Raw genomic sequence first — 14,974 nt, forward strand, 5'->3', positions numbered from 1 at the left:
AATCAGAATTAAATGCTAGCATTATATTAACCAGATGTTCTCCCCAACAGCACCCTTCTGTGGTTCCTTTCCATTATGTATATAGTGCACATGGTATGAATTTTCTACCCCAGTCAGAGCTGTACTTAAAGATCACCCCAAACAAGAATGTGCCTTCAATGCAAGTCATAAAACTGTAGCAGCTACAAAAGGGAAATGAAGCATATTCCCTCATCTCTGATGGAATGATCATCGCTTGTATTTTTTGCTCCTACCAAAGCTGATTGTAAACCTTCTGCCCAGGTCCTCCTGCCCACAGCAGTTGACTTCAGTGGGAACAGGACCAATCCTGTCATTCTCAGAAATGGCAAAGCACTGTTTGACCAGGCTTCAGCTGGAGGAGTAAAAAACTACATTCAGTGACTGAAGATGCATCCTTTAGATTGCATCGACTGGGAAGATATTTCTCTTCTCGAAAGGAAGTAGTTCCCACATGAACCAGCAACGCCTCTGATTCTGCAGATTCTTAAGTGCTTTATTCATCGTATTTTCCTATTCTGACTTTTCACACAAAATAGGCTATGTTCAAAGTAAGCAAATCATAAATGATTTTTTGTTGCAAATTTCTTTCCAAAAACCTTAATAAGCTTAGGTGCTCCTCGTATCTGTAGAGTAAATATAATATTTTCCAACATAAAATTTAATGTCCCTTTCGAACATGGAAGATATTTGATTTAATTTTTTTCTGTTAATATAAAGTTATGTTAGCCAAACAGGTAATTTCCAGTTCTTACTCTTTCAAGAGCTTGTCTTTGGGAAAAGGAGCTGACAGCTTTTCTCTTTAATGAAATTGTTTCTTGTGTTCATTGTACATACTCCCGAACTGCAAGTTCTTTCAGGGTAAAAACCCGTACGGGATCTTTTTTTGCCTTCCATTCTTCCAGTTTTTCTTGCAAAGACAGAAAATCCTTGCCAAGTTCATATGCCAAAGTGATCATTGTTTCTAGCAATGGAGTATAATACCTGTGGCTGGTATGCACACAAAGGCATGATAGAGCTTTTTCTCCATATTCAAAGGCACTTGCGGGATTTTCCAGGTCCTTGTGGCACACCACGATAGCACAGAGAGTAGGGACAATTGAGACAGGGTTGCCTCTTGTCAGCCTTTCCTGCAGACCAATGACTTCTAAAAGGATTTCCAAAGCTTTGGTGTATTGGCCACCCCGCAGGCAGCCATATGCTTCCTGAAGCTCTGGCCTTGTTAAAAAGTCAATAAATTTTTTTGATCTTCGGATATATTTCATAGAATATAGAAGTCTCAGGTAGTCCTTGAAGGCTAATTTTCTCTCATTGATTATTTCTTCTGTGAAGTTCCCTGTTAGAGTTTTTTTGGGAAAGGTCACATCTTCCATTTCTTCACTAAACTCCTCCAGCAGATTTCTGTGCAGTTTCTCAAAATCTGAATAACGCCGTTCAATTACAGACTTGTTGCTGTCAAAACTCCCTGTTTGCAAAATGATGATTTTATACATCTAAACACAATAAAACAGAAAAATAAGCATGAGAAGGACCATTCTAGCCCCAGTGCAGTCAGATTTTGTCTGTTATTGCTTTGAAAAAACTTTGTGCTTGTATATTCCACCAGCTGAAACATTCCTGCACCAGTTTTACGTGTGTAATCTTGTATACTCCTATGGCTGATAGCAGTGCTGCTAAATTAGTTGCTGTCTGGGATTATGGTGCGTGCTCAGTGTAGGCCTGATCTTTGAAATCTGCAGCCATCAAATTAATAATTCGCACCTCCTGCTGTTTTGTACTTTTGTTACCAGACTTAGCCTTAGCACGTAAATAAGTTGTAGATAAACAATGCACTAACAGATCTCATCCTGCAAGGTGCTGGGAATGGTGAACTAGCATCAGACTGAAGCACGTAAAATCACTTATAAAGCATTTCTGTGGCTGTACTTTGTTTATAACAGCCATGGCTGCTGCAATCAATCATCTTCAGTGAACTGAATGGATTTCCCAGACTTAATATGGAATGTAATCTATTTTACATTGGTTGTTAATACTTAGAAATGTTGTTTGTATCAGACATTTCCAGGGATTTGGGGGTGTTATTAATGCTGTGAAAGAAGAGGAAGTATTTGGCAGTAATATTTGGTGTGTGCAAAAATAAGATGGAGCAACTCCAAAGCCTTTTTTCCCCCTCTAAATCATTGTTCTGTTACTCAAACTTACTTGGCATATAAATAATGCAAAAAAATGTGACATTTCTACAACAATCTGTTTGCTATCCCAAATCCTTCACTAACAGCTAGCAGCAATGCTGTCCCACATTAACAGTACTCAAGAGTATGTCCTCCTCAGCTCTTCACTAGCCTCAAAATGGCTATAAGAAATGTGATCTTAGAAAAATAGCTGCAAAATAAAATTGTGTGTTCTGTGTTGTACAAATAGATTCTCTTCTGGTCTTGATCCAAGCACAATGATGTTGAGGGCCAAATCCCTAATGTGCATAAACCAGTGGAGCTCCACTGAGGCCAGTTTAACTATGTCACTGTACACCAGCTAAGGACATGGACTGTTGGCCTTGCTGGCTTTTGGACGATGACCGTGTTCACATTCAACTTCACCCTGTTCCCATTGAATTATACAGGAACTGGAGCAGTTTTACTCATGCCAGTTATTTTCTTTGCTGCTGCTGAAGGGTGCAAACCAGTACTAGCACTAGTGTCTGTCTGATTCTCTTCCTTGTTTTTCCTTAAAGAGAAATTCTCTCTTTTAATCTTCATAAATTATCTTTACAGGCACTCCTTGAAAGGTTTCTAAATTTGAGCTGACTTCTCTGATCTCTCTTCGTTTGTAAGCACTGTGACATTTTCCTATACTTTGTCCTGCTCCCTGCTGAAAAGTGTATATATGCCTGATGCATATCCAAACCAATCATAAGAGCAATTTTTTAAGCTATCATTTTATCAAGGGCAGCTAAGTGAATAATTTACAAGTACTTGTTTTTTTATTTGTAGCGTGTGCATGAAAAAGGGAAGAAATACCATTTAATTAGACTATCATTCAAATTGTCTCAGTTAGTTGTAATGTAAATCTTTTTGCCCAGGCGTGTAACTTATGACTAAGTTTAACTACTTGCACATATGCTGAATGATACTCCTGTTCTCATACAGTTATACTAAAATAATTTTTAATATTCAACAAGCTGCATACTATTGAGTGTATGCAAGAATGGCAGCATCTAAGTAGGTGTGTATAGCATGCAATAAGATCTTAGGACAGTCTCCAGAATATTTACCTGCTCCAAATTCTGCCAGGCTGCATCACCCAGTATTAGCAACACTAGTATGACTCTTAGCATTTTTGATCTACAGACCTCAGAGGTTGTTGCAAACAAGCAAAACATCCCTATCTGAATTTAACATGAGTACTGAAAGAGACTTCCTCTAAATCAGTCCTCCTAAAGGCCAGGAGCAGAATCAGAAATAAAAACCAAGTGTCAGTACTGTGAGTAAAGACAGGAAAATCCAACCTCCTCTGCTGTTCCCGTCCCTCATATTCATGTTTCACCTTAAAAATATGACAGAAATATGCCATCTAATGGAGCTCTAGGTAGGGAAGGGGAACAATCCCAAGTGATCTACCTGGAAGATGCCTTAGACTTTGTCAACATCAAAGAATTTTGCACTTGTGCTAACATAAATCTCTGATTTGGAAGTTATACAAATGTAATGCAGCTGCTACAGCAGGCTAGCTCAATGGAAGTGTAACTGTATTGATATTTTTATAGTTGTGTGAATTCCCTTAAAATTGACAAGCCTCTGGGTGTTAAGGATACCCAAGCTACTAATTTACTTGATACCACTTTTCCACTGCTGCGGATTTTGTGAACTGATTGTTAGAGGGTTTTTTTAGGGGCAGATTCCACCAGCTATGCCCGTATGATCAGTGAGAACAGGTTCTACTCGGTATGATCACTGCTTGCAAAACTTGGCCCTCAGTAAGGCTTTCATGTAGTGAGGCATGCTGTGTGCTGTGCAGACCCCCTGTAGAGTGAAGAAAAATTAATGATCTTCTTACATATTCATTTCTTAGCTTACCACATATTTTGATAAGTGGTGCTCTACAATTCTGGTTGATGGGATTTCAAAAAGGAGTTTGACTTGTCTGCACTGGCGTTTTTCATTCCTCCAGTATTCCTGAAGCTCCTTAGTGGTCATCGAAGAGTTGGGACTTAGGGATGTGTTGGAATCTAAAACCAATACATTTAGTGTTTCAGATTATGACCTTTGCATTTGGAAAGAAAACTCTTATGCGTTTACTGTGAAAGGAGAGCCTAGAATTTCTGTTACTGTAACAACAAGACCTAAAGACTGATAAAACAAGTGATTTCACTGTTAATAAAGACAGGTCCAGATTCTTTGAGGAACGGTATTATGGTCTTAATTTTTGAAAGACACCAAACTGGCTGCAGAATACAAAGTTATAGAAAAAATACTGACAAGAAGTACTGTATGTCTAGGTTGTAACCTCAGACACAGCCTGAGCAAGAGATATGCTTCACCATCCCAGGAGTAGACCTAAGAAACACTGACTCAGTCTTCTGAATCAGATGTTTCTCCAGGCTTTTGTTACTAAAAGGAGGAGACAATAAAATGCAGCTGCAAATTCAGACATATATTCAAATACTGACACTATTCAAATATTGGGTTTATGCAGTAACCTGTGAAAGCTGAGAAAACATGAATAGCCTAACCTGAAAGGAGAAACTCGGATAACCAGCTCAGCTGAAGGAGGAATTCTCACATCCTCTTTTTCTTTTGTAGCTGAACTGATGCCACAGTCCAGCTAGAAATATTTTATATACCTCCCTCCCTTCCTCTCTCTCTCCCCCCACAGTCACATACACACACACACACACACACACACACAAACATATATATATATGCATAAATAAAAATGTAGTACTGCTGGTTGAAGAGTTTGCTTACAGGGGAATTTGATGTTGCTTTTTGAAAGGGTGATTTCTCTGTCTTTGAAATCTACTGACAACAGTTTTCATCTGGTGGCATATAGGCTAGAAAGGTGGATAAAAGAAATGGAATTTTTGTTTTCAGTGGGCACACCAGTCCCAATTTCCAATCAATAATGTCTCTGTCAATGCAGTCAGCTGAAGTCAGTCTGCAATGTATCTAACATTCAGTCAATGGAGGTGAATGACCACAAATGAATGGGAAGATAACAGCTTGATGCAGAAATAGAATTGTAAAGGCACCAGAGTACTCCTTCAGTGGCCCCACTTTTACATGTTCTTAACCATTTGGCCATACAGTTTCCATTATCAAGGCCTTTGGGGTTTGGCTCAATCTCTACAAAGCATGTATTTCCTAAGAGAGGTGGTGTTTATGATATCTTTGCAGGCTGAAAATCTTGATGAGATTATATATATTTTGGATTATATATAACATTTTATTTAATAACAGACGACAGCAATCTTAGGCATAGTAAAAGTTCAATGCTGCCTCTTCATAAGGCATGTGAAAGACTACTGCTTGAGATCAGCTTCAATCTCGGTGTCCTTGCTGATACTGCCAAGAAGTTCAGATTTGGAGATCTACAGAAAGTGCACTCCTGAGACAGGCCATCTGATGATCACTGTTTTGGTCCCTGGTGTGTAAATTAAATCTGGAGTACATTTTAGGTGCAAGGCATTTAAAAGGAAAACTCTGTGTGTATGTATACACACCAGGATGTGCATCTGTTTCACTATTGCTACATTATTACTACAAGTTTAATCAAGGCTTATTTTCAGTGGAGTATAGCAGTGTAAAACTGGGCTACTGCTGCAATAAATAAAGCTGATTTTTTAATATAAAAGATTAATGGCATAAATAGCTACATGAAAAATAAAATTAAAGGATAGTATCAACCTTGCAGGTCACCTTTTTCTGGGTTTTCTTTTCTCACTTGACATGAAATTTCAGCTTTGGGTTGATTTTGTTCTTCATCAGATGGACTTGCGGTAGAAAATGTAGTAATCCTGCTTACAGCTTCCAACAGTTCCCTTTCTGCTGTGCAGTGTGAGTGTTGGTCCATTGCAAGCTATCCCTGAAAGATTACAAAAAATATGACATTTCTTAGTAGCATGTCTTTAGAGGATCCAGTCTGGTAATCTTTTTTATTGACTTACTCATTGTTCTCTGTGAACTTGTATGAGGGCAACTGTAGTTTCATAAAAACTAAAGCAATAAATAGAAATATCTGCATAGCTACTAGTGAAGAACCATTCCTATTGCCATTGCCACTGAAAGTGTTTGGATATCTTTTTTGGCAGATTAAAATCAAACCTGAAAACCGTAAGAAGTTATGTTGAATATGATTAGTTGGGGAACTCGATTCTTATCTATGAGAATTTTGTCATAAACTTCAGTGGGGGCAGATTTTTTCTCCTTCTATTTTGCCCTCAAGCTTGCAAGTATGAGTTCAGATGAACTAAAATCTTGGAGATAATTAGTATAACTAGCAGCCTGGCTCTCTTCCACTGCTAGAATTTACTGTTCTCAAGACTTCAAAACTTGCCATCTGTTCTTAATCACAATCTGCAGGGCAAAATAGGGTGATATCTAAAATAGTATAATATTTTTGTCATATTTCACAGTTTCAGGTGCTCTCCAGAGACTTGTCTCTGTACTGTGAGAAGAAAACAACTGAATCTGACAATGGCTAGGTGGAAGGAGAACTGAGTTTTCTAATTATTATACAGATGCATTCTCCCTTTACTTGTCCTTTTAATCTATATACTGTGCTTGTAGTAGATCTGTATGCCTGTTCTGCTAGGACTACTATTTTACCACATACTGATAAAATGCCTAAGACAATATACTCCTATTCCATAGACCAGATTGGCCATTCTGTCACATAAATGTCTCCCCAGGATGTTTTTTTTTATTTTAAAAAAACCTACCTGTTACATCATTGTGTTATACTAGCAGTTGAAAAAATTCTAAGAGCATCCTAACAACTTTGCTGGGGTGCTGTGTTCTGTTAGTTAGCATGAGAGAACTGTTGCTCACAATTCAGCCAACAGGTGAAAGTCAAATAGAAGAACAACCTACTCTTAAAAAAAGCCAAGTCTCCCTGCTACAAATGTAAAAATAATGCCCAAGCAGTGGTTATTAAGTAATGAGAGGGTTTAGGACACGGATGTTACTAGATACCTTTTTGCTTCCACTTGTCTACCACACAGTTATGCAATGCTGGATACAGAGGTGAGGAAACTCCTTCAGCGGACCTATTGATAACTGGCAAACTGCAAGGCTGTAAAAAGAAAAGCAATTAATTTCCCCATTAGAAGTAATGGAAGTGCAAACCACGTTCCTGTAACAGAAACCCTTCCTTTGCCTGGCTTGGATAAGCAAGTACATACCTGTTGTCATCCTCCTTAATAAGAGCATCATGGAAGCCCTTCTTTTTGGACTTTGGACTAGGAGGTGAAAGTTCTCATTGTTCTTCTAGTCCTCCTTAAGATCTGCTTTTTGAACATTATGAGTAGCCACTTACTTCTTGTCTAACTGCTCAGTCTTTTGAAAATCACGACAGTTTATCCCAAGAGCATAAACTTGCAAATATTTGTTTTTAATGTAAAGATAATCTCAAATACAGTAGATTAAATGAGGAATCTGAAAATGGCCAAACAAATTCAAATGACAACTTTTTTCTTGGTTGTGAGTTGGTACAACCTTATCACCAAAACTGTATTTATTTTCAAGACATATATCTTTTTATATATGTGTAACTTTATATACATAAAATATGTATGTATAAAAAACTACCACTTTAGAACATGATTTACCAGAGAAACACAACACACTTGTAAACAGAAGAATGCAGAAGTGAACGTTAAGATATACAAGTCTTCTGCCTGGAATATATCTGACTTGAAAACTATCTGTACTTCATATAAGCAGTTTCATTTTCACAGCTAAAAATCATTGTAAGCTCTTTTAACTAAACTACTATTTATTTTTACATATTAAAAAAATCCCAAACAATACAAAAACTCTGCAACAAATTACACAATTTTACTTTGAATAGACACTGATCCCGCTCCGTTTCAGGGTAAATGCCACTCCAACTGCTTCACTGAGTTGTGAGTAACTCTAGAAACCGCAGTGCACAGAATACTCACCTGGAAACTGCTGAAGAGCTTTTAGTTGTGGTGCACGTGTAGCCTGTACGAAGTCACGAAAAGCCTTCTTCGCATTTTCAAAACGCAGAAAAATATGTCTGTGTTTTCTTCTAACAGGCACATTCTGTGTTTTACAAAAAGGAAGGAAGAAGCCTTGATTATATCAGACTTCCTCCTCCAATTGGCTCACTGGTTCAGTGCTGACTGATTACGCATGAAATTTCCTATCTGCCTCGAACAGCCCTTGTGCTGTCTGCGGGCGAGGTACGGCCTGCTGTCCGCAGTGCAGCTCCAGCAGCAAGGCCAGGTTTGCAAACCCGAGTGTCAGGATTACATGTGCAATCACAAAGTCTGGCAGAGGAAAGAGTTCAACAGTAAATACAATTACAAAATCAATGCAAACTTCTCTGTGCGGATTTCTGAAACCAAAAAACCACACTTAGCAAAAGAGAGATTAGGAAAACAGAGCCAAATATGTAAAAATGTACTTATGTGGAAAAACATGCCCCTTGGGACATCTTTAAAATACAGACTTAATATCCAGTTCAGAAAAGAAAATGCAGATGGTACCACAATAAATAGCCTCACTCAATGTAAACTTGTACTTCTGACAGAAATCCCGATTCCACATAGTGCTTAAACATACGATTAATTTCAAGTATCTGCTTAATTAAAGTTCAAAAAGGAGCATTATCATATCTGACATGACTACTAAACTTGAAATGGGCTTATGTGTGGGCCTAAAATTAATCCTGTGCTTGAATTCTTTGTTGAACTGAGGACAAAGTGAAGGAGAATGACGCTTTAACCCACATGTTCTTTGGCCCAGATGCTTGCTTTTGTAGTTCACTTCACTTTGGAAATTTGCTTTAAAGCATCAGGATAGCTATTTCTGGGGTAAATAATACGGACGCTATCTTTTTTTTGGTAATGTAAGTTTCCCTATTGCCAGTGCTCACTCGCTGAAAAACCAAGAGATTTTAATGCAGCACAAATGTGGGAGGCAAACATCCAAAGGACCACGTGGGTCCTGCCCCACGCATTCCTTTAGAACAAACAATTTAAAATAATGTAAAACCAGGGCCATAAACTGGCAATGCTTCTCTTCTGCTTTATTTGCAACATAAAACAATGCCAACTTTAACTTGGACTCAGTCTAAATGTAGAAGTTTTGCCAAAATAGCTGTCAGAATGATGAAAAATCACTCCCATGCAGCTACAGCCATACTGGCAAAAGCCCTAGTGTAGATGCCGTTATACTGGCAGCGTCCTTTAGCCAGTTTAGCGTGTTCCATGCGGAAAGTGATTTAAGTTACACCAGAAGAGAAATCTGTGCTTGCCAATACAGCTCTAAGGTGTAGCTATACCAGCCAACCCTTTTAAGTGTAGACAAGGCATGGGTTTCTGGCTCGAGTCTCATTCCTTTAAAGTTAGATTTATGGGTTTGGTTACAATTGTGAGCAACAACTAAGGGGGCTTTCAGTGCATTTCATTCACGCTGACAGTTCACAGATGTATCTAAGCTTTGAATTTTGAATCTGTTAATTTATGTGTTGCCAAAAAGCAATGTATTATTTTGTGATGCTTAGTGCTATTCTCCTGCTCTTGATAAAGCTAAAAGAAAGGAGGGAAGTATATTTTTCAGTATATTAAGTATAACCTCTACTTTCAATTATTTCAGAATAAGCTAAGTCCTAGTCAAATTAACCCAGATGATTATAAAAAAGCAAAATCTGTTATTATAAGCATGGCTGACGGATATGAAATCATTTACAAATCAAGAGTGTTCTGCAAGAATTCTGTCTGCCTCAGTCACAGCCAGTTCCTGAATGGGTTCCTCATGCCCAGGAGCCGTAACATCCACAGCAGGTTTGGCAGGCTGCTCCTCTTCATCTTACTCCCATGAGCTCAGGTTTGGTCCAGACAGCCCCTGGCCCTTCCCTGGAACCCAGTGTGGTTAGTCTGGCAGCATTTTCCTTTCCTAAATGTCTACTTGATTAGCACATTCAAAAAAAGTCTTCAGTATACAGTGGTGGTTGGTAGCAGAATGCATAACTAGTACCTTTCTTTTCATATTCTCAGTTCCACCTCCAACAGCCAAATACTGTGTAAAGGGTTAAGCAGTGGAAAAAGGGAATTTTCACAATGGCAGCATTCTGAGAGATGGGCAAGTGCACTTACACCATCAATTTATCTGACTATTCATACAACTGTGGTAAATTTTAATGGAAAAGCATGTTCTGTCATAGTCAGTGATGGAAAAGGGATCCTCATGCACTGGCCCACTCAGAGTTTGTATTCTGTGAAAGCACTGACTCTGGCATACACACAGAGCACAGTGTTAAAATGCATCTACCAAGGGATATGGAAAAGGTGCTCTACAATAACATAGGAGCAAGGCAAGGTTAAAATCGTAACACTGCAGTGCATAAAGCTGGTTGTCATAGGAGTTAGGTCCTCCATACTGATTTAAGATGAAAGGACTCATTTTAGGAAGACTAACCTGAAAGTTTATGTCTAAAACTTGGTAACCAGCCCCCAGATGAGCTAGCCTTGCGATGCCATGATAAGGATGCCTGTATTGAAAGACTGTGTTTGTGCTTTTGATGGTTAAAGAACCAGAAGGGACTGCTGCAATACTGTAAAACATCCTGCCTTGATTTATACCCGGATTTGGGCAGTTCACATTTTCCCAATCAGATTACATAAACCCAGACAGACACAATATTTAACCATAGAATACAAAGCTGGTAGCAGCTTGAAAAATTGTGAGATAAACTAATGTTATATACAAACTGCAGTTCACTGCCAGATTTTATTGGCATTTTATTATAGGCACCGCAAGGTCTTACTCTTGTTAAAGAATGTGGCTGTAATACCCCTCTTACAAAATACTCTTCAGCTTCTGTCCTGAGAAATACAGCTTTAGGCAACCTCATAGAGTCTGTCCTGCTTTTCCCTCTCAGGCCCCAAACTATGTAACTAAACCTTATTTATTTTACCAAATCATTCATGAAAACTGTAGATAATGAGAAAAAACAAGAGGAGGCAGGAATACCTAACATATTTATCCAAGTCCCCTTTTATCACATAACTAATATTTAGAAAGTGCTTTAATGTTGTCTTTGATGCTTCTACAAGAACCTTTCCTCTCTTTTTTTAATGCAGCTGGATAAATACCTACCATTTCCACGTTTGAAGTAGCAGAAAAATTCAGCTGTTCTACATGAATATTCTGCACTTTTGGGGTGATGCTGTGATGAATACCATACTCCTATCCTGGCACAGCACAAAATTCTGTTCCATGCTATTTATGTAATGTTTAACTGTATGGTGTTGTGTCACTTGAAACTGGAATTTGTTTACCATACTTCATTATTACAAAACATGTCTCTCTTAACAAGAGTGTGGTTTAAAGAAATAATTCACTGTTTAATGGCAAATATCTCATGCTGGTGTTACTGACAGGCTTTTCCACATGAAAGAAACGTCACAGGCCCATTTTACACTGCCAAAGCCCTGTTATCACTTTACAACTCCCTTATACTTCTAAAGGAGTATGAAGGAGCTTTAGAGTAAACAACAGTCTTGGCCTGCCTTTCATCCGTGGTCTGTCAGTGACACAGAGCTGTAATGCAAGCCCAGTGGGTCAATAGGATATTAACTTGGGTTAAATTTCACAAGCATTATTCTGTCTGTAGAATGACAGACTTTCTAAATGGTCTACGTCAATCATTTTTCCTGCTGAACTCATAGAGGGTTAAGTACATAATTACATGGACTAGAGAAATATTTTTAAACATTTGTTTTTGAGTTGTTAGGTATACCACATGTAGTCATTCCTAGCTAGTATTTTGGTATTTTAGTCTTATAATGTGTCTGTCCCGTTTTCTTCTCAAATATAATTACGGTGTACTTAGGCTAATACTTACAGTCATGTTGCACACGTAATTTATTTATATCCAAAATGTAAACATAATGAAATTTGGGATAACAGGATTTATAGCAGACATGCTAATGCATTTTGTAGTAGCATAAAAGGCAGCCCTACAAATGGAGGAAAATGCAGCTGCTGTGTATAGATAGCCACCTTGAGGATTAGCAGAGCATAACTCGGGTTTACTGTGTGCCCTTCTGCAAAATGAAGACATGTAATGCATAAATCTTTTTATCTTTTCACTACTCTTTATTCTTTAAAAATTAAGTATGACTTCAAAATGCCATTTTGCTCTTAAGTGATTAAATAAAATGGTTAGTGTGAGCATTCATTCCATAGTAGATGGAATCTCATTGTTTCCTCAGGAGTTTCCAGTAAACTCCTGCTGGTTTCTGACACTCAGACTATGTCCTTTCCATCTGCACATACCCACACCAGCAAAAGCCTGTGTCGTGCCTTCCCATCTTCCTACCAAAAGCCATGGCAGCGACACACACTGCTTCAGGGCTCGGAAGCCGGCACTCCAGCCCCAATGTGGGGCTGCATTGGATCTGCTTACTGACCGTCTCCAGATTCTGGAGATCTATAGGGAACAGGATTGACTGGAGCAGCCTTTACTTTAGCTAATGTTGAACTGCACATGTTACTAAATTACATAAAAACATATATTAAAGGAATGTTAAAGATGCTAAGAAACTAGGAAAGTGTATATTTGTACGTCAACGCCGTTGTAACCACCTGAGGTACGTGACCATATGCTATTATTTTCCAAGATGCATCTTTGTAGGAAGTCCATTTCTAGCAGTACAAAACTTCCGGAGTGTTTTTAAAATTAAATTTAAGGCACCAGTTTAGAATACTACGTGATTAAAAAAGTCTTCTCTAAAAATGAATGTCATCTTCTGGAAACGCTGAATGCGTGAATACAGCCTTTAAACATAACCACCCTGTTGAGCAACCCTCTTCTATTCTGGAGCTCATTCTCTCATTCATTAAAGAGCTCACTCCATAGAAAAAGCACTGATGCTAAGTGGATAAAATACAGCAGCATTCAGGTGACAGTCACATTCGGAAGTAGGTCGGTTAAAGAGGAGCTACACGTGGCTTTTATTAAATCAAACGTTCAGCAGCGTTACTTACATTTCTCGAGAGTAAAAGTGTTTCAAACCTGCGTACGGAAGCCAGATCAAGTTTGACAGTCACGAGCAGTCTCTGCTAACCCTACAGCCGCCCGCTTCACGAGGGATGCCTGACCGTACCAGGCGGGTGGACCCGCCGCACGCAGGGCACAGCACGCCGCCCGGCAGCCCCGCGAGCGCCGCTCTCGCCGCCCCCTCGAGCCAACAGCGCAGGCCCATCAAACGCAGTTCGCGGCGTTTCGCTCGGAGCGGTTTCTGCCCGCGGCCCAGCCTGCTGAGCGCGCCGCAGCCGTCCCGCCTTTCCCCGTCCCCACGTCTGCCGCTCGCCCGCCGCGCCGCGCCCCGCCCCGCGCCCTCCGCCGCGCTGCGGAGCCAGACCGCGAGCGCTAAGGCGCCGCCGAGCAGCCCCGCACGGGCGCCCGGCCGGCGCGCCGCCCCGCGCCAACGGGCGGCACTGCCGCCCGCCGGTGGGGGGGGGGGGGGGGGGCGCGAGCCACGCCCGCTCGGGCCACGGCGCTGGACGCAGGCGTGCGCCCTTTGCCGGAGGGGGCTGGGGACAACCGGCCCGGCCCTCGGGCAGCTGGGCTCCTCGGCAGGATCGGGCCCTGGGGGACGGCGACGGGGCGCCTACGGCCGCTCCCGCCCGGGCCCGCTGGCCCTGCCGCCTCCGCTGCCGATGGGGGCACGCGCACGCGCCATCAAATCAGCCCCGCCGAGGCTCCCGACGTCCCGCCTTCGCGCTCGGGACGGCCAATCAGCGCCCTCAAGGGAGAGCGTTCCGCCAACCGTGCCTTTCCGACCTCCCCGCCCCCTCCTCTGCGGCTCACACAACCTTGATGGAGTGGAAACCCCCGAATCACCTCGTCACCTGGCGGCGCTCTTTGCCAATAGCGCGACGAAGCGGTGGCGCCGGCGCGCTGTGATTGGCTGCCAGAGAGGCTGGGGGACGAGAGGGCGGGTCCGCCGGGGCAGCAGGGAGCGTTTCGCCGGCCGGACAACGGCGACGACGGCGACGATGACGACGGGGGAGCGGGGAGCCGGCCGGGCCGCCGCGCCGTGCGCCGTGGGCCTGTGAGCCGGCGCCGGGAAGGTCCCGCGGGCGGGCGGGGCGCAGGGGCTGGGGATGAAGAGGTGAGCGCGCGGGCGCTGCCGCGGGACGCCGCTCGGCGCCGTCAGGTAGGGATGAGGCGGCTGCGCGGCGCGGCCCGGCCCCGGCGCCCTAAGCGGCTCTCCCCGGCCGTTGCCGTGGCCGCCGGCCCCGCGCTGGAGGCGCGGCGATCGCTGCGGGCCAGGCCGCCCCTGCGGCGGCGGGGCAGTGGGGCCGGGCCGCGGTGGCCGCCCGGCGGGCGGCTGGGCGAGGCCCGGCGGTGGGGCCGGGCCGGGCCGGGGGCGGAGGTGGCTCCCGCCGGGGTGCGCGGGGGCGGCGGGCTGGGGCCTTGCCGCGGCTGTCCCGTAGTTCAGCGCTAAGCCCCGGGCAGCCCCTTGCTCCCGCTTAGCAAGTGCTTCGGGGCTTTTCTTCCCTGCCCTGCTGATAACCGCCCAGCGAGGTAGAGAAAATGATTCAGAACTGGGGGGGAGTGTGTGATAATTATTCTCAAAAACTTAGCCTTGCATCGAGCGTTGTGACGTGCAGGTACATTATATGTCGCATCTTACCTTGCTAGGCAATAAACAGATACATTGCTCTTGCCATTAAATGCTCCGTTAATGAACAGAGTT

General features: G+C 42.4%; 2 protein-coding genes across 5 annotated transcripts in view; one reads left to right on the plus strand and one right to left on the minus strand.

Annotated features, from left to right (window-relative positions):
- Positions 1–493: 493 nt before the first annotated feature.
- SNX20 (sorting nexin 20) lies at positions 494–13,556 on the minus strand. The gene is made up of 5 exons (XM_052797278.1): positions 13,257–13,556; positions 8,180–8,303; positions 5,922–6,099; positions 4,092–4,243; positions 494–1,511 (listed from the first exon to the last, which is right to left on the minus strand). Exons 3-5 carry the CDS (start codon positions 6,085–6,087, stop codon positions 843–845), a joined length of 987 nt encoding a protein of 328 aa, XP_052653238.1. The 5' UTR covers positions 6,088–6,099; positions 8,180–8,303; positions 13,257–13,556; the 3' UTR covers positions 494–842.
- A 630-nt stretch (positions 13,557–14,186) lies between these two features.
- CYLD (CYLD lysine 63 deubiquitinase) overlaps positions 14,187–14,974 on the plus strand; it is a 30,035-nt gene continuing 29,247 nt past the window's right edge. The window contains exon 1 of one of the 4 annotated variants that reach the window (XM_052795989.1): positions 14,187–14,386. The gene's annotated coding sequence lies outside the window, so the exon portion shown is untranslated. Of the gene's footprint in view, positions 14,432–14,974 lie in introns of all 4 variants that reach the window. The other 3 variants (XM_052795988.1, XM_052795985.1, XM_052795984.1) reach the window with 3 other exon arrangements.

This window comes from Harpia harpyja, chromosome 9, assembly GCF_026419915.1.
Source record: "Harpia harpyja isolate bHarHar1 chromosome 9, bHarHar1 primary haplotype, whole genome shotgun sequence".
Taxonomy (NCBI): Eukaryota; Metazoa; Chordata; class Aves; order Accipitriformes; family Accipitridae; genus Harpia; species Harpia harpyja.